Here is a 21,446-nt window from a genome sequence, read left to right as displayed (position 1 = left end):
TAGTCAGGTATGTAGGGACATGTTTAGAGATACAGGATAGTCAGGGATGTAGGGACATGTTTAGAGAGACAGGGTAGTCAGGGATGTAGGGACAAGTTTAGAGAGACAGGATAGTCAGGTATGTAGGGACATGTTTAGAGAGACAGGATAGTCAGGGATGTAGGGACAAGTTTAGAGAGGCAGGATAGTCAGGGATGTAGGGACAAGTTTAGAGAGACAGGATAGTCAGGGATGTAGGGACAAGTTTGGAGAGACAGGATAGTCAGGTATGTATTGACAAGTTTAGAGAGACAGGATAGCCAGGGATGTAGGGACATGTTTAGAGAGACAGGATAGTCAGGGATGTAGGGACATGTTTAGAGAGACAGAATAGTCAGGGATGTAGGGACAAGTTTAGAGAGACAGGATAGTCAGGTATGTAGGGACATGTTTAGAGATACAGGATAGTCAGGGATGTAGGGACAAGTTTAGAGAGACAGGATAGTCAGGAATGTAGGGACAAGTTTAGAGATACAGGATAGTCAGGGATGTAGGGACAAGTTTAGAGAGACAGGATAGTCAGGGATGTAGGGACAAGTTAAGAGAGACAGGATAGTCAGGTATGTAGACACAAGTTTAGAGAGGCAGGATAGTCAGGGATGCAGGGACAAGTTTAGAGAGACAGGATAGTCAGGGATGTAGGGGCAAGTTTAGAGAAACAGGATAGTCAGGTATGTATTGACAAGTTTAGAGAGACAGGATAGTCAGGTATGTATTGACAAGTTTAGAGAGACAGGATAGTCAGGTATGTATTGACAAGTTTAGAGAGTCAGGATAGTCAGGTATGTATTGACAAGTTTAGAGAGGCAGGATAGTCAGGGTATGTAGGGACAAGTTTAGAGAAACAGGTTAGTCAGGGATGTAGACACAAGTTTAGAGAGGCAGGATAGTCAGGGATGTAGGGACAAGTTTAGAGAGGCAGGATAGTCAGGGATGTAGGGACAAGTTTAGAGAGACAGGATAGTCAGGGATGTAGGGACAAGTTTAGAGAAACAGGATAGTCAGGGATGTAGGGACAAGTTTAGAGAGGCAGGATAGTCAGGGATGTAGGGACAAGTTTAAAGAGACAGGTTAGTCAGTCAGGGATGTAGGGACATATTAAAGAGACAGGATAGTCAGGGATATAGAGACAAATTTAGAGAGACAGGATAGTCAGTCAGGGATGTAGGGACATGTTTAGAGACATTTATAAAAGCTGATAATAACACATTTCTTAGTAAAAGTATTTATCCAAATCATAATTGACAAAATACAAACACATAAACTTACGGATATTAGGAGTCATAGAGTAGCTTTGCCACTAAACATTAAAACCATATATACCCCTGTCTTGGAGAACTTTTTCTTACATAGTTAACCTTATTAGTGGTTGGTATCTACATGTATAGCACTGATATTTAATTAACTCTATTCATCCCTTTAGGCAGTTTTTTGTTACACATTTCTACTCTAAAATTATAAGTATAAACCTTGTCTGTCCGTTTGTTTGTTTGTCCGTTCATGTACATATGTGAGCAACTATTTATCAGCTGCTATTAAAGATAAAGAACTAAACATCTTTTTATGAATTTTAATTAAACCAAATTTCTTTTTGTTAATATCATTGAATTAAAATGAGCATTACTCACTGAAATTCGAGATAGACTTTCTGAACATGTTTCTATATTTTTATTTTTGTTATTTGATTTATTGATGATTCTATGCCTAGCTACTTAGAGATGTTGTTATCCTTGTTTTGTTACATGTTATCAGAAAAAAAAAAGTTATAAAAGTCTGTAATTATGTGTATATCAATCAAGATGTAACATAAAAATCTTTTCATATCATTAAATGCATTAATTAAGAGAGAAAAATATATGATTTAATAATAATGATTACATAATAATATCAATTAATTTACTAATAATTTTCAGGGATCTTTGGGGATAAGACAATGGACGATAAATTAATGCGCATTCAATTTGACAATAAACCAAAAATTATCCCTTATGTGTATTTAGCTAGATTATTGGTTGAAAAGGGTGGACACTTTAAATTCATCCAATGAATCAAGATTTAATATAAGACCCAAATGTTTTCAGCCAACAAATGAGAGTGCAAGCTTTAAAAACTTTGGGTACAAGTATAATTTACAGTCAAATGCCCCCTCCTTTAATGAATAACATTGATTGATTGATTGATTGATTAGCCATAGTTTCTTAGGGTTTGGACCTAAGTAGTCATGGAGTAGGCTGAGACACTTTTGTATAGCCACTAGGGCTATCAAGCTCCACGTTCAAGCACTTTATGACTTGACCCGCTATCTCATGAGAGCTACTCATTATTACCTCACCCTCGCCGAGTATGGCAGGTGTCCCAAATTAAGTCACCGTAATGAATGACGCTCTCCGCAGAGGAGCTTTGGATAAGGGTAGTACTGATATTATGTACTGGACTATTAAGTATCCAAACTTACTCAATAATCCCCTTCTTACACAACCAGGGGAAGTTGCGTGAATGTATTCAACTGAGAAATTCGAGTTGTCACATGGGGACTAGAACTCGAACTCTCATCACCGTAACTCAGTGCGTTATCACTGAGCTACGACGCCCCTTTAATTAATGAATAACACGTCGTTATATGTAACAACTTTTCAAGAACTGGCTATTAATGGTTTGCCAAAAACTAGAATAAGAATGTGACCCGCGACCGTGGCCCAACACGTAGCGCATCTGCTCGTCGTCGGGAAGGTGATAGGTTCGAATCTCGGTCCGACACCGCGTCATAACTAAAGACGTTAAAATGGTTCCCACTGCTACTATGTCAGATGCGCGACGTAAATAGTTAGAGTGGGGGGAATGCCTTGGCCCAAAACAGGCGCAACTCGTTACCATGCACAGTTGGGACTTCTCAGACAAAGGTCGTGCATCTCAGAGAGTTGGTTGTCTGATGGGCGATTGGACGCTTTACACCGCATTCATAAGCGGAGTATGTTTCAAGGTGCGTGGAGAGAGGTCTAGTTACCTAATACCCGAAGCGACACCAAGCCCCCTAGAATAAGAATGTTCAAAAGTTGTAATCTCAAGAAAATATGGATAATGTAAACATCGGACTTGAATTACATTCAATGTATCCAAAGTTTTATAGAACCGTTATCTTATTCCTCGGTTTAAAATCTTTGAGAAAAATTATTGATCTATGATTGGTTGCTTTAATTAGGAGTGTTTAAACTTTTCAACCCATTATGTTAGTCTAAACAAGGTGTAATTCTGTCCAACACATTCAGATGTAAATAAGATTTGACAGTATTTATTTTGTGGGGGGGGGTATTCAACTGTCAACCACTATTTGCATGCCTGACTAAGTAATTCTACATAATATTAATAAATATAATTATAGAGTATCTTAAGTAATAATTATAATAAAAATATGTTTACTCATAATTATAGAATTTCTACTAATTGGTTTTTTTTTATTTACTTACAATTTATTATTATATAAATAATTTATGTATATTGTGTCAGGGATCTAATGGGATAAGGCAATGGCCGATAAATGATAAAAATCTCCAAATGATGACACACAAAATAACCTGTAGATTACAATAAGTGGAAAAAACTCCTCTACCAATCAGTATTCAAAAAGTCCCCAAAGTTGTTGAGTCAACAAATAAGAATCAAATAATTAATATAAAACTTTGGGGACTAGTGTAATAAACAGCCCAATGTCTCCTCCTTCCATGATATTGTATATAATTACAGAGCAGGTTCTATTAATCTTAATACATCCCTAATGTACACACCAGACAGATAATACCTGTAATAACTATAGATGAATTGTCATGTACCAATTTTTTTTGCTCTGGCTAGATTGGACAAAAAATACACAAAGCAATGATAAACACATATTATTACATTATTGAATCATGTTTTTATATACAATTTACTCCTTCTTAAATAAAAATAGATAATATTTTTAATAAATTTAAAATTCTATGTACAGGGTGGGGCAAATAAGACCGGACAAATTCTAACTTCTAAACAAATGAACATAAAATCGTCAATTTTAAAGATTTTATTGAATTTTAAAAACTTGCAAGCAAAATAGTTATATGACTATTAGATTATTCAATAAAATCGCCGCCAGCCTTAATCACCGCCTCTACCCGCCTTCTCAACCGCCGGCAGGTCCAGGTCAAAATATACCTGTCCAAGCTGGCGTAGTTCTCCTTGATAGTGGCAATGAGGGAGGTCTTTGTGGTATGGGCACGTCTATTAGTGCATGCTTTAAAGTAGCCCCAGGCCCAAAAGTTTATTGAATTAAGATCGGGCTGCTGGGAGGCCACATTTCCTTAGGAACGTGAGTAACCGCAGGATCCAAATACGCCCAACCTTCAAGCTACCCTTATACACAGAGGCTCTTATTTGGCCCACAGTTGAGCTAGAACGACGTTCTTTACCTTTTTAGAAATGGCATGAAGTCTCAGCTAGGGTTGTCAGCGCAACCCATAGTCTAAAGTGAGTTTTAAAGTTCAATGTGGGTCCCTGAAGTCAAGAATCGATAAATTTTCACGAATTTTCACGGTTTTGTGACGTTTTTAACATCTCAAAATCTGCCCCGTTTCACTTTGCTGGAGTACTGCGGCCAAGCCATTTCAGATAGAGAGCTCTAGTCTTTTTTAGTGTCTCACTTATGTATCTAACAGTATCCCCAGCAAGTTGCATAACTCTACCTCACCTACAGATGGGCTAAGGTCAGATTTAGTGGGCCCTAGTCGAGAATCCAGATTCAACCACCGCGGTGCACCGGCGCATTTGGAATATGCCTTGTTGAACATATACGCGGCCAGCTCGTTGTACACGTCCATCTTCGTCCAAAGATTTTTTTGTGCTAAAAGGTCATTACCTAAGCTTTTATTAGTGTGGTCAAACGTCCTGATTGGTCAAGTAGTTTTGGTGCTATGGCCGTTTAAAGTTTGTCCGGTCTTATTTGCCCCACCCTGTATATTTATCTATGTATAATATAAATATATTCCTATTATCATATAATTAGTATTCTATGTATATTTATCTATGTATAATGTATAATATAAATATATTCCTATTTATCATGTTATTAGTATTCTATGTAAATTTATCTATGTATAATATAAATATATTCCTATTATCATATTATTAGTATTCTATGTATATTTATCTATGTATAATATAAATATATTCCTATTATCATATTATTAGTATTCTATGTATATTTATCTATGTATAATATAAATATATTCCTATTATCATATTATTAGTATTCTATCTATATTTATCTATGTATAATATAAATATATTCCTATTATCATATTATTAGTATTCTATCTATATTTATCTATGTATAATATAAATATATTCCTATTATCATATTATTAGTATTCTATCTATATTTATCTATGTATAATATAAATATATTCCTATTATCATATTATTAGTATTCTATCTATATTTATCTATGTATAATATAAATATATTCCTATTATCATATTATTAGTATTCTATCTATATTTATCTATGTATAATATAAATATATTCCTATTATCATATTATTAGTATTCTATGTATATTTATCTATGTATAATATAAATATTTTCCTATTATCATATTATTAGTATTCTATGTATATTTATCTATGTATAATATAAATATATTCCTATTATCAAATTATTAGTATTCTATGTATATTTATCTATGTATAATATAAATATATTCCTATTATCAAATTATTAGTATTCTATCTATATTTATCTATGTATAATATAAATATATTCCTATTATCATATTATTAGCTAAGTGATAGTAATTGTTCTTTCTCTCGGTATATATTGTAGTTGGGAGCATCAAATATATTTCATTAAAAAAAACAGAAAATTAGATTCAGTTCAAAGTATTTGAAAAAAATGCCGGGACCTAAATGTACATTCCCGATAATGATACACAAAATCACCCTTTCTGTAGTGATAGTAATGTCAGGACTCTCAACTTAATTAACCAACCAATCAAAATTTAACAAAAAGTCATCAAAGGTGTTAAGCCAACAAATAAGAAAAGTGTACTTTATCTTGATTACAAGATCTATGCAAAAATCATCTACCAATGGATTAAACTATACCAAAAATACATTCCCGCCCCCTTTTTACTTTAACCCATTCTTTCCACTGACCATGGAGGAACGCAATAAATCAGCGTTGCGGAGCCGTTTGATTTTGGTGCGGCTCCGGCTCAAGTTCCGGCTCCGACCTAAAACCAAGAAAAACTTGACATATTTTTTTCCCCACATCTATTTTTGACTTTTGAAGGTTTTAAAAGTTCAATTTTTGATAAAAATGGACTTGAAAAACTTAAAAAGGGCATTTGCACATGACAAAACAGAGTTACCAAATTATAATTTATAATAAATCTCTTTATTTATTGAGTATGGCCCAGAGCCGTTTTTTAACAAAAATTACGGCTCCGGCTCCAGCAAAATATGGCGGCTCCACGGCTCCTGGCTCCGGCTCCACAACACTGCAATAAATAATAAATGAGTACTATTTTAGCAACATGAATTGACGACATAAAATTTCCTGTCACAATATCCACATATTCAATTTCCATACATATACCCCCTTTTTGTTTTCATTACATTACATTAACTGACGGCACAAATTTTATTTTTTTTTCAGTCACCTAACTGTCTATCAGTATGTATATATGTACATATAGTGTATTTATGATTTATTAGTCTTGTCTTTCAGAATGGAAAAATATCATTACATTGATAAGTTATATAGACAGACAAAACCATATGTAAAGCGAGATATCAATATTAATGATACTAGCGGATCATATATTAAAACGTGAATGACAACATCCATAAATGCAACGCTTTCAGTGGGACAAACAAACATTAACACTTGTAGGACTGATAAAAAGAAGATTTAAGTCTTGGTATTGGTTTTTAAGTCCTTCCCTTCCACTTCGAATAATGTAATGTTAGGGGCGCAGCCACTATCATAACACAAAGTGATTTGTTTATTTAGTCTAAAAAAATTTCTATTTTGATATTTCTTTTCATTATGATTATTTCATCTTTTCTACAGGTGTAAATAAGTTTTCATATCTTAAACTTTGTATATTTTTTTTTATCATGGTAGAGCTAGGCGTAGAGGATAAACTTTTATTATACATAAAGAGTAGAAATAAACAAGGATGACAATATCTATTAGAAGCGAAGCAAAGAGAGTCGTACAACCTAGGTTTTAAATAAATGCCTCTATTAGTTAGGATGGACCTATAGACAATTAATGTTGTTTAGTAAGAAGAAGAGGTGGGGGGAAGCAACCAATTCCACTCACCCTCTATTTTTTATTTTAGTTTTTAAAAAATAAAATAAAAATGGGATGGGGGAGTATTTTTTTTTTAAGGGTGATTTTTCTCTACCCTCCCCCAAAATGGATATAAACCTTCCCTCTCCCAGGACCTATGAGAAGCTACCCTGTAAAGGAGAACCATACTGGTTCGGTGGTTAGTGAGATCCTGTTATATATCCTGTTAAATTTCATAGTAACCCTTTAGCATGACCGACAGACATAAAAAGATTATTGGTTCCGTTTCCCCCAAAACATCTCAAGCCTTAGAACATACAAACATCTTCAATTATAGAGTAGCTTCACTACTACTATCCAGGGGGGAAAAGGAAACCAATTAGAGGTGTAACTGGCAGTGCTACACAGCCGCAGCCGCAGCTACAGTCATAGACAGCCGCTTTTATCTTAGTTTACTTGTAGCTAGCTGAACAACCCGCTATCACTGACGGTTCGTGGTTTGTGTCAAAGTTTTAAAAAAATTCACAAATTTTAAAATAATTCTCTTTTTTCATATTTGGTCAGTCACAACTCACAGCCACTTTTTAAGATTTTTAACCACTTCGTCCACCCTTATATTATAAAAATAAGAATGTCAACATCGTAAGTAGCGAAGCTTAAATTTATGAATGGATATCGGGAAAAAATTAAAAATAGAGCAGTGTCACAAAAATAAACATTAAACTTGATAAAAATCATGAAACCTTTAAAATCACAAAAACTTAAAAAACTAGGAATAGATCAGGCACCGCAATTAATAGACAAATTTTAATGAAACTATGCTAAAATTTGTAAAATGTGTACATGTTTAATCCCAAAACATTTCAGCTGTCTATCTTGAATAGTAGTAGAGAAAATCACGTTTCCCCCAAAGCTTTATCGACTGCCAGACGGACGGACAGCCAAAGTGTATTACAGTATGGCTACTAAAACGGCTTCATAACCCTGGTAAATCAGATAGAAAGATAGAGAAACTAAAAGTTGGAATAATCAAAAGTTCTTTTTTGCAAACAAATTAATCTTTGGTCAATCTAGATGTGCAACATAAAACCAACAATGCTTTTTATCATTAATATTCTTTCTAGCAGCACAGCTACTCTTTAACTTACTTTGTCTGTCTGTAAATTTAAATTGCAATAGGGTAAATATTCAAGATAGACGGCTATTTTTTTCGTGAAGATTTCCTATACCAATGACCATCTAGAATGTAATTTAATATGTCGATTTTCAGCCATGCTACAAAATATGAATAATAAAAAATATAAAAAATAAGTGAGAAAGAATTCATGATTCTTTATTTTAACAAATGATCTTTATTGTGGTAAATCCGTAATTCCATACATATTTTTTGTGAGCTATTCTGCATGTTGTCATCCTTGTTATGTTAAAGGGAGTGTGAACGTAAAAATTTCTCATCTTATTATCAAATCTTAACAATTACTAAGCACATTTCACTACACTGATCAACCAAAAATGTCCTATTCACAAAAATATCCAGAAATAATGCCTTGATTTTATGGTATTTTGAGAGGGAAAATGGAAAAAACAGGGAAAATCTGAACGTTTTTGTTTCTTATAATGTTTGTAGGGATATTTAACTTGTCATATATAGTTGAAACAATTTACTTACTGTTAAGGATTTATTTTATGCTATAAAATTGCCAATTCGTTTTTTTATAACGTAGTAATTAGGTAATAAAGACATATTTTAAATTCGTATTATTGACAAAAAAAATACCTCACTGTCTACAAAGGGTTGGATCTCATAGGTTATATAAAATAATAATATCCTTTTTTATTGTGTTGAACAATAAATAACCCACTTTGGAGAATTAGTTTACACTTTTATCAGACTGTTTATAAAGAAATATTGCGTCTTTATTATTTACAAATTTGTAATTAAAGGTGGGCGAGAGATGGGCCATTTAAAGTTAATTGGATACTAATAAAAAACCTGTTTCTGGCTTTGTTATTGTATTTGGTTTTCAATAAAAAAATATTGCTTATTTTATCAATTTCTAAGTAACTATACATTGGATTAAAGCAAGGATTATGTTAAAAGTCAGCTTAACTGTTAGGAAAAATCTAGAACTATGTGAAAAAGTTTAATTTTAGCTATAATGGGAGAAAAAATCAATTTAATGCACATTTTATATAATACGGAAAATTTCTTCCTTTCCCCGTACCTTATAAAAATCGTCGGAAAAAGCCGTTTTTTAAGCAAACAAAAGCGCGTTTTGCTCTATCTGTGAGATATTATGAATGAGATAATGTTAAGATTTGATATTAAGATGAGAAAAATTTACGTTCACAGTCCCTTTAACATTTGTAAAAGGAAACACTAAAACATATAAAAATTATATTTATTGAATAAGTACCAAGAAAAAAGTTTTTGGCATAAGTTGTACCATAAATAACTTTGTATTTTGATATTTCAAACAAATCCTGGAATTTTTACAAAATAACAAGCCATTTATATCAACCATAATTTAATCTTGTAGAAATAAAAAGGCTGATGTTTGTCTATTGTCTATTAGCATATTTTTTTTTAAAATTTAAGTCTTATACTGGTTTTAGGCTATTTTACTGCTTTCCATTCCCTTAATAATTCAATAGCTACTTAACTGATTAACTTCTCCTTTAAAAAGCTTCAAAATGTGTTCGAAAAGTAAACAAAACCGGCTTTAAAATTATAATTTTTCTTTAAATATCTGCGGAAAGCTGGCTAAAATACGATACAACACATTATTATTTTTTAGTATGGCTTGTAGCCGGTTCTAATCCAGTGGATATTAATCGGTTTTGAAGCCATACCGGAATTTATTTTGTCATAATTGCAGATACACTTGTACATGAGATTGTATTGGATGACTTTATGAGATAAGTTTAGAATTGTAATGGATATATAATTACTTGGATATTACATCAGATTTTCATGTTCTCCGTAATAAAGTGAACTCTGTAGCGGGCTAAAATAACGATCTCCCCCATCCCCCTCCTTTACCCCATCCTCTTTCCTCCTACTGAATAAACGGCCCTATCAAAAAATGCGGGGGAAAATTTCAACCTAAATGTACGACAATTTTTCCTGTTACATCATTCACGTATATTCTACATCCATTGTGGTAATGGATGTTTTATTACTTGGATCTTACACCAGATTTTTATATTATTTATGCTCGCAGCTGTATAACCTCCATCCACCCATTTTACTCCATTTCCTCCCATCATACTGGATAAATGAACTGACCAACAATTTAGGATCAATGTAGCAACCTAACTTGACGACAAATTTCCCTTTGTCAATATATCCACTTATACTATATCCATTAGAATTGTGTATGATTCCCAGTAGACAGAACATTACAATTTACTTTTATACAGGACCTTTCCCAAGAGGCATGTACATTGTACATTGTATCTACATCCAGAAAAAGATATATGATTTAAAGAAAGCAAAGAAGTGCTGGAAAGTAACATATTTGACGTCATACAAATAAGTCAATTATCTCATAAATAACTTCCACATGAAAAAAAAACACAAATTAATCTTAAGGAGTAGTAGTGTTTTTTAAAAAAAGCAATTTTTGTTCGCGAGATTGACCTAACTTCTCAAAAATATATTGCACTCCCTCCCCCCCCCCAAACCGGGGATCTTTAGGAGTTTACGATACAAATAACAATCCATCCGGTCCATTAGTTGCGATATATTGTACATTCATTTTATTTTGTAAGGATTACTTTAAGAAAAGATTTCTCTAACTTAATTACTTGAAAACACTTTCTTATCCTTGAGTTAATAATAAAACTTTATAAATTGTTTACATGAGTATATTTCAAAATTGTGACGTACTGTTCAGGGGAATTCTTTGGAATCAACAAATATAGAACATAGATTTGAGTGCTTTTCCTCAAAGTTCCTCGCGAGCAAAGATATCCCCCTCCCAATTTTAGTTATTTTGAAAATAAAAGAGAGGGAAAGCAAGTTTTTTTTTCTTAATACCTAACACCTGCATGGAGACCTACCCCTGCCCGTAAAGTAAAAAAAAGCAACCAATTATAAACTCCACCCCCCCTCCCCCAACCCTTACATTAAATTTATTTACAATTGTGAGGTTAATGTGCTTAAGTCGGCACTTTAATGGAAACCACCAAACTTTCATTTCTTTTTTCTCATTATTTAACTTTTATAATCAATACTAGGAATTTCTGCAAATTTCTTTTCTCTCAAAGTGCCTTCTTGATCAAAGAAACCCACCTTCCCCTTCTTATTTTGAAACAAAATTAGAGTGATGGGGTAGTTTTTCGTTTTTTTGTTTATTACTAAAGATCAGGTTATAATTGGTACTAGCCCTGTAGGGATTAGGAATGAGGAAAAACCTGTTATTTTCAATTTATATTACAAACATATAGAGAGAAGGGGGGGGGGGGAGTTCATCAACAGAAATTTTGAGAGAAAATATAACTTTGTATTTTTATTCTTTCAAAAGATTTGCTATAGTCAAAAGTACAGCATTACTTTAAATCTGCACCCTCCCTTAAAATAGTCATAAACCTTCCCTGGACCTATAGGAAGATTCTTTGTAATTGAGAACCATGTCGGTCCAGCGGTTAGCGAGATGTTCGCCACAAACAGACACACATGACATCTAAAATAAAATGAATTATTACAAAATTTATCTTTTTATTTCTTTGAAACAGAAAATAGTTTCCTCTAAAATTGAAAATTAATTCTTTCTCTAATTAATTTTTATTCTGAATTTGAAAAATTCTTCCTATTTGAATTAAATTTGTTTATTTTTGAAAATTTAGAATTTGATTTAAAACATGAAAGAAATGGTGAACTATCACTTCTGTACAAAACTTGTTGAATTGAATTGTCAAAAACTTTGGGTACTTTTTTATTGGTGTGTCCAAACTTTCAACCAAAATTATAACCTGTATATTGTGTTATTTTGTTTATCCTCAAAGGGGATGTATATAAATTTTTGCTAGATTGTCTACACTACAACAAGGATGACAACATCCATGTTTATAAACTTTGGACTTGATTGTGGATATGCTTCGCATAGAATATTGTAGCTTGTTGTCCCAGGAATCAGTGTTCCCAAAAAATCAGATGAATAGGATTATAAAAAGCATACGTACGGACTTTCTGGTAAAGTTGCTTTGCTTTCTAAATCGTACCTAACTGTTCCAGTAATCATGATACCAAGTTTGAAATTGATAGGACAATTTTAACATGCCTAAATTAGAGAAAATAGCTAAACGTTATGAACAGACGGTTATACGGACGGAGTTAAAGACCTAAATCATAAAAAAACTCGTTCAAGCTTAGATAAAATTCTTATAATAATACAATACATTATGAAGAATTTTCATATTCATGGGAAAGTTATGGAACACCTTCCAGAAATTTGCAGCATAGGTATGAATTTAGATAATTTCATTTACAGTCACAGCGGGGTACGGGGGACCAGGCATACACTATCACAAGAAAAAATATTCATCACATAAAAAATAATCATTAGTGAAACAAAATGTATTTCCATATTCAAAAAGGAAGAATATCTATATGTCTGTCTGTGGGTTTGTAACAAAAGATCTCATGGATCTCTTTCACAGTGAAGTACCAAATTTAATTCTGTTTGAGCAACAAAATATATCACCCATAGAAAGAAACCATCATTCCCCTGGAAAAAAAAAAAATAGACAGTATTTTGCTGTTCTTTTTAAAACAAAATTGTAATGTAATGGATTCAACTCAAAACCCCCCTCCTCCTATAAAGTACAGTGTAAAATATATTTATACTAATTTAAATCAACTGAAAACTTGGCGTTTTCCCTTAAAGTGCCTAGTCGGACATAAAAACACCAATAGTTATTTTGTGTATTGCTTTAGGTCAGGTTATGTTAGGTTATATTTGGTACAGGGTATCCTTGCAGGGGGGGGGGGGCGGGTTATTGCACTTTTTTAACTTTAAGGTAAAGCAAAAGAAAACAATACTATAGTTGGCAAAATAGTTAATTGAAATAAAATTAGGACAAATTACATGAAATAAAAAACCTCCCAATTGAGATTATGTCTTAAATCGTTATACTCACGAAACTATTATTCAGAGTAGATTATCTTAGATAAATAAAACAGTAAAAATGTAAGTAGCAAATGCAGGGATTTAAAGGGATAAGACAATGAAAGAAAAATTAATGTACATCCCCAATGATAACACACAAAATTAACTCTACTTCATATTAAAATTAGTGGTTGAAATGTTTTAACACTCAACTTAATAAACCAACCAATCAAAATTCAGCAAAAGTCCTTAAAGTTGTTAAGCCAACAAATAAGAAAACGTTATTGTAAAACTATGGGGACTGGTGTAATAATCAGACCATTGTCCCCTCTCTCTCAGAGCAAAAATATAAAAATAATATGATGTATATCTGTCAGCCTTTCTGTGTGTAGCCTAAGATCTCGCTAACAGCTGCACTGATATTGTTCTTATTAACAGTGAAGCTTCTTATAGGTCCAGGGAAAATCCAGAGCTATTTTAGGAGAGGGAACGGTACCTCCACCCTCCCAGGAGAAATTTTCCCTAGAAAAAAATTACCTCCCTCCAAAAAAATTTGTTTTAAAATTTTCTTTTTAAAACTAAAATTAAAACTGTAAGGGATGTATCCCCCTCAAGTGCCCCTAGAGGCGTAGCCGTTAGTAGATAGATAAATAGAAAGATCTAATTTTAGTAAATAGGATTGTCTTTGCGACAATCAATTTAGATATTTGGAGACAGACATTGTGTATAATTAGACAGCCATGTAAAACAACCAAAAATAGAAAATATCACCAACCGCTGAACCTATATGGTTCTCCTTTACAGTGAAGCTTCTCATAGGACCAGGGAAGGTTTATAGCTACTTTGAGGGAGACAAATAGAGATATGCGGAAAGCGACATGTATGACGTCATGAAAAAAAATCGTCTAAAGAGGAAGGATGAGAGTAGAAGTGGAAAAGGAAACCCCTAAAGAAGAGATGGGTAATATACGTATCTTTATGACGTCACACATAACACTTTCTGCAAATCCGACAAATAGCATCAGGTTAAAAGCAAGATTCTAATTAAAGATGCTGTGAGTATTGGTGCAAAAAATATGACGTAACAAAAAAAATAGCCAATGAGAGGCCGTTATTAACCAATGGTAAAATTTATAGTGGCCTCTCATTGGCTAATTTTTTGTTACGTCATATTTTTGCACCAATACTCACAGCATCCTAATTAAACATTATAAAAAAAGTTTTTAACTTCAAACTACGGTACTTAACAAAAATGTCTACATAAGTAGCAAAGCAAAAAATGAAATATTTATTAGCTTCGTTACTCAAAAAACATAACATAAATTATCTTTCCAGTATGGCTTCGAAACCGATTAATATCCACTGGATTAGAACCGGTTCTAAGTCATACTACAAAATAATGTATCGTATCCTATTATATCCAGTTTTATATCCGAATATATAAATGTACAATAATAATATTGATATTATTAGCCCGTACCTTCGGCATCTCTGGGCTAAAAAAACTGGTTTTAATCTTATAATTGTACATCTTTAAGACCACGGAAAGCTTTTTATAATACGATGTGATAAATAACTATTATTTGCTAATACACAATATTTACTGAAATGCATAACAACCATGTTAATTGCAATATCTATGTAATTGCTTCCATTATTTACTTGGATAAACTTGATATAACAAAAAAAGGGGGATCTACTGCAGTTCACGGTAACAATTATCTCCAAAAATCTACTAATTTTAGGGGCTGCTAGCTGCCAAACGGCTGAACGTATATGTCATGCCAGCACACCATGTTAAGTGGCATAACAAGGCCTACAAATAATCTAGAATAGCCAGGATCCAATGATGCACAGGGAAAGATGCATTGGAAAAAAACCGCGTAAAATATGTCTTATTCGCGCATTTTTGTGCACTGCGAGGTACATGCATTTTTATTATTGAATATTCCAGATTATTTGTAGGCCTTCTTTTGTCGGTTAAACTTCTGTGCGATCATAATATTAATTTGGCCTTGAAGTGCACTTGACTCAAAAAAAGTACTATTTGTGTGACATACAGACAGAGAAAGCTAGCCGGACTGAAACTTCCGGTAATAGTCCCTTTCGTAACATCGCCCCATATGGGGCGATTTGTCGTATTTGTAAAATGGCTTTTTATAGGTTATTTTAGGTTAGGTTAGGTTATATTGGGTTAGGTGATTGCCCCACATGGTTATGTAATTGGCCCCGCAGGGTTAGAGCCCCCCGCAGGGGCTAGAAATAGGAGAAAAGCTACTGTAAAAAATATGAAGAATCGCCACATAAGGTGCGATGTTACGAAAGGGACTATACCCAAACTCCCTTCCTTTTATCTTTTGCCATTTTCTATCCATGTGGAATCCGCTGATTTTCATACTCTTGCTCCAAACTTTTCAACCAATGAATTAATTCACTAAGATCCCTGTTTTCAAAGAGAGGAAAAATAAGGGATCTATAGGGATAAGACAATGGCCGAAAAATTGATGTACATCCCCAATGAAGATACACCAAATTACCCCTTCTGTAGATTAAATTTAGTGGTTAACGTATTTTAACACTAAACTTAATGAATCAACCAATCCAAGTTCACTAAAGTCCCCAAGGTTGTTTAGCCAACGAATAAGAAAGCGTAATCTTAAAACTTTTGGGACAAGTGTAATGAACAGCCATTGTCCCCTCTCTTTCTATATGGGAAAAAATTACTTTGTCTTTGAAAGAGTTTTTCTTGTTTACAATAAACACAAATGATTATGTTAGCTTTTTATTGCTGCACTACTTACTTTTTTTTACATAATTGAAAGAACCACTGTCTGTACCTAGCATGAACAAATTTTATGAGATCATTAATGTCCTAATTTGATGTTAATGTTACAATATATTTTCTACCCTTAAAAATAATTATTTTGAGAAATAACGAATCTAAACAATAAAACTGACTTTATCAATCAGAGAGAGGGGACAATGGGATGTTTATTACACTGGTCCCTAAAGTAATGTAATAACGTTTTCTTATTCGTTGGCTTAACATATTTCGGGACTTTTAATGAATTTTGATTGGTTGGTTAATTAAGTTGAGTGTCCAACGTTTCAACCACTTATTGTAATCTACAGAAGGTGTATATTGTGTATTAACATTGGAGATGTACATCAATTTATTGGTCATAGTCTTATTCCTTTAGATTCCTGGTTATCACTGCTGTCTTAAGCAATTACTAGCGGCTTCGTCCCAAGCATCTAGGGACATCTTATTCAAAGGTATTGAATGGGGTTGAAAAATAGCTTAAAACCATTTCAAGTCTTTAATGTAGAAATATAAAGTCCTGAAACCCTATAGTACATGGATACCTACATTGTTTAAGTTGATGAACAGAAAACCTTTCTATTTTATATAATTTGTAAAATCATATGATTTATTTTTATTAAAGGTTTTTTTCTAAAAATCCATAAATTTGACAGTAATTTTTATTTTAGAATTGTGTGAGGATTGGAACTTAAGCCAAGATACAACAGCAGACGGTAGGATTTAGTTTCATATTTAGTAGCTTCGCTTCCAATTATTTATTTTTTTTTTTTGAGGGAGAGGGGTATGGGAGGTCTAACTTTTAATAAAAGTTATATATTATGCAATTCGAAAATTGAAAAATTCTCTTCTCTTTTCACACAGCTAAAGTGCTATGCAAATACTTTATAGTTAGGGAGGGAGGGGGTGTCTGTATGAACCCCCTCCATGGATAACATATTTGTTTTTTTAATGATTATTTTTGGAATATAAAATTAACAAGATCTGAAAAATTAAGTTGGTTAAAGATTCAAATCCCCAAAAGTTAATTTTCTAAGACATCATTAATGATAGATGTAAATTATAAAAAGGCTATTATTTACAAAGATTCCCCTGACCAATGAAATTTATAAATCTTTTGTCTGGCCTTCTGTTTTTTAGTATATTTTTTTCCTGAGCTTTGCTGCTTACAAATTTTATTATCCTTGTTATATACCAAAATATACAGTGCAAGTCAGAAATTTTATGGGATCAGAAAGAATTAACCCTTTAGCAGATTTAAATCACCCGTTGAAATGTTTAGACACTACAAAATTAAAATAACTCAATCAAAATTTAGTAAAAATACCCAAAGTTTTTATTAAACAAACAATTATAACACTTTGGGTACCAGTGTAATTTACAGTCCAATGTCCCCTCCCTCCCTGAGTACAAGAAAAACATGAATGTAAACTGAGCAACATTATAATAAACTACCCCATTCGAAATGTCATAATAATTCAAAAGACTACTCCAAGCACAACTCAGGCTGAAAAATGTAAACATATCCAGAAATCTATAGGGATAAGGCAATGGCTGACTAATTGTATGTTAATACACAAAATTACCTTTCTGTAGATTGCAATTAGTGGTTGAAACGTATGGACATTCGATTTAATAAACCAACCTTATCAAAATACATTAAAAGTCCCTAAAGTTGTTAAGCCAGCGAATACGAAAACGTTATTATAAAACTTTGGGGACCTGTGTGATAAACAGCCCATTGTCCACTCTCTCTCTCTCTCTCTGAAGCATATCTGAGTATGGCAATCATTATTCTAAATGAAACTATTTCAAAAAAACTTCTGAGTTATCCAGTATATTTGATGTTTCAATCTTTTTATTTCACTGCTACTCTATAACTTGGACATTTTCGCATGTTTGTTACATCTTTACGTCCTGGCATGCTTATAAGTTATCTTGTAATGTCCATCACTTAATTTTTAAAGATTTTTTTTTTCAAAGTTGATAAAAATTTAATTTTGAGCCTGTATTATTAACATCAAGCCAAATCATATAAAATTTCATGGGCTAAACTAATGTTTTTATAAGCCTTACATAGATATGAATCATTGCATATGTTAGGCTTTACAAACATATTTTTTTTATATTGATTTGATACTAAAAAACAATCATACGAAGTTATCATTGATATGGTCATATTATAAGTTACCACAAAATAAATAAGAGTATTTCAGTATAAATTCTATTTAACAGAACATTTGCTTTACTATTCCAAAAATTGTCTCTTTATGAATAGAGATAGATAAATATTCTAGAAAACAAAACAATGTTTCATTGTTTCATCTATACCATAATCAAATATAAAATAAAATAAAAACAGATAGACATCATGTTACTTTTGTTAAAGGATTTGATTTTCAAAATTTACGATGGTATTTTTTATCTCTGTTTCTTTTCCCCCGAAGGTAACTATTTCACCCCATAACTGCTAGAAAGTGTATATTTATATAAAATATTTTCACAAGACTTAAGCTTTCCATACAAACCAACAAAAAGCGTTCATGCTCCTGATGAATAATAGGTTACCCAATACGTAACCAACCCTTTGATTACAGGACTTTTATCTTTTAGTTCCACCTTTTTGATAGCCAAGGCATAATCCCTATCAGCTGGTGCAGTGAAGTACAAACTCGAACCCGACACTTTTTTTTGAAAATTGAAAATGACTTTCAACCAACCTCTGTTTCTTTGGCCAAAAAGTTTCAAGTAAGTTTGTACAAACTGTTCGTGGCAATTTATTCGTATTATGGGCAAAGGCATTCTCCCTACTCCTTCTTTTGGTGTAACACGCCTGACATATCTGCAAAAGGTTTCATTTTTTTCAATTGCGATTTGAAAATTAATATTTTGTTATTTTGGCAAAAAAAAGTTTTTCAGTAAGCTTGTTGGAACACCCAAAAAGATGATATCCTATTTCAATGCAAGTAATGGCCATAAAATCTAGCCTCGCAGAATCTTCAAAGCTGAACTATGATGTTGGCATTTTACTTGTTGCTTCGCCCATATACTATAGAGGGGGGGGGGAGGTCATGTCAGAAATAATAACTGAAATCCCTCCACGACATTTAAAACCCCGTCGGACCAGCAATTTAGTTTTAGACAAAAGACCTTACTTCTTTATTGTATAGGATGTTTTAATTAATGCCAGTTTTGTTAACCCCTAGAGGCCAATGGCCCGGGCAAAAAATTAAGCCTTCTAATGGTCGAGAATATTACGTTTCTCCAATACCATTCATTACAGACGAACGTATGTGGGTATGGAGTAGCTTCGCTATTAAAAATGGATGTTAAGAACATAAAACTACTCAAAGTAAGAACATTTATATCAATTAAGGCAAGAACAAACGGTACTTTCCCTCAAAGTGCATTGTCGAACAATAACCCCCTCCCCTCCATTAGTTAAGGTGATGAGTCTTATTTCGTTTTTATATATTATTTTTATTCTAGTTAGGATAGTGCATAGTAAATAAAACTGCAACCTCCTCCCTTCTCATTTAAATTTAGTTTTATAAGCGCTTTGTTTGTCTTCTAATCACTAAACCAATTGGAAATCTTTGCATATGTCCCTGGACGGTTTTACTTTAAAGCTATTTTATCGAAAATTAAAGTATTGGTATGGTTTTAGGCTTTTTGATTGCCCTCCATACAGCCGCTCTTAAGAAATAACAAAAATACCAACTTTTAAAAGATTTTTAGTCACTTCTCTATAAGCAATGTTTGTAATACAATTCAAGTGTTCAATTAGAAAAAAATATTTAGTGCCTTTTTCCTGGTTTTTATGTTCCAAGACTGAAATGTGTCATCTACATTTTCAAATCTATAGCTATTCGGTTATACATAATTTTTTGCTTCGGATTTTCAGTTGTTGTCATTCTTGATTTGATTTTAGAATACACTAGAAGATAATTTAGATTCCCCCATCCAATAACAAAGATGTGTTTACTGGCTTGCTTTTTACATATACAGCGTTTTTTCAATTTTTATTGCACGAAGACTGTGCTGCTAACCAGGGCTGATCATCACACCAGTCACCAAAGTTTTATAATAACGTTCTCTTATTTGTTTACTTAACACCTTTGGGGACTTGATTCTGAATTAAATTTTGATTGGTTGATACATTAAGTTGAGAGTTCAAACGCTTCAGACACTAATCTTAATGTACAGAAAGGGTAATTTTGTGTATCATCATTGGGGATGTATGTACATCCTTTTATCGGCCATTGTCTTATCCCTTTAGCTTACTGCAAAACATTACATAGTTACTTTGTATATGTTTCCTATGATATCAACATAACTTTCTGTTATGAAATAAGTATATCTACTTGCAATATTTAATGAATTTTTTTTAAGGCAACCATTTCATTATTTTCTACCTATGAAATTTAATGTTTCACAAAGTATGTAGACAAGAATTTTGAGTGTACCATCGTTGCTACATGAATACAAACTACATTATATTACTGCAAAGGGTTAGGTTAGGTTATATTAGGTTATGGGTAGCCCCTTAGGAAAAAACATAAAAAAAACATTATAGGAAAAGTAATTATATAATATATAACTTATATGAAATGTGACTTCTAGGAAAAGTAATTATATCAATTAAAGTTATATGCATTGATATTAACCACGTTATTTTATTCATTGGCTTAAGCTGGTGAGTAATTTTATTGTATTTTGATATGTTAGCTCCGACTAGAAATGTCCAAACATCTTAACCAATAATTTGGGATAATCTGTGACACATTCTGATTAATGAAACTAGTTTTTCATGCGGAATTTATGACACATAAAATTTTATGTCTATGTGCTGTTTCTTAGACTTTTGATACTTTAGTAATCACAATAGAATATTTCATAATATTGGTGTAACTCTACTGTTTATATTTGATTATAGAACCTAATATTATCCATAGCAGAACATTAACAAAGAATTGTTGGATTTTGTAACAAATACAGACTGAAATTCTTAAAAATAAATAAAATCCTCAATGATCATATGCAAAGTTACCACTTCTATAGATTAAAATTGGTGGTTGAAAAGTTTGAACACTTAACTTAATCAAAATTTACTAAATTCCCCAAAGTTGTTAAGCCAACGAATAAGAA

The 21,446-nt window shown here is 32.5% G+C and overlaps 1 protein-coding gene across 2 annotated transcripts in view; it reads left to right on the top strand.

Annotated features, from left to right (window-relative positions):
• The window catches only part of LOC145335524 (uncharacterized), a 93,098-nt gene that overhangs the window by 25,063 nt on the left and 46,589 nt on the right, over positions 1-21,446 (top strand). For both annotated transcript variants that reach the window (XM_080181310.1, XM_080181311.1), the window contains one exon: positions 16,970-17,014. In XM_080181310.1, coding sequence (XP_080037436.1) covers positions 16,970-17,014 — 45 coding nt within the window. The remainder of the gene's footprint in view (positions 1-16,969; positions 17,015-21,446) is intronic.

Source organism: Acartia tonsa, chromosome 13 (genome assembly GCF_053477335.1).
Source record: "Acartia tonsa isolate MP-2025a chromosome 13, ASM5347733v1, whole genome shotgun sequence".
Lineage (NCBI taxonomy): Eukaryota > Metazoa > Arthropoda > Copepoda > Calanoida > Acartiidae > Acartia > Acartia tonsa.
This window is presented reverse-complemented; position numbering and strand designations above follow the sequence as displayed.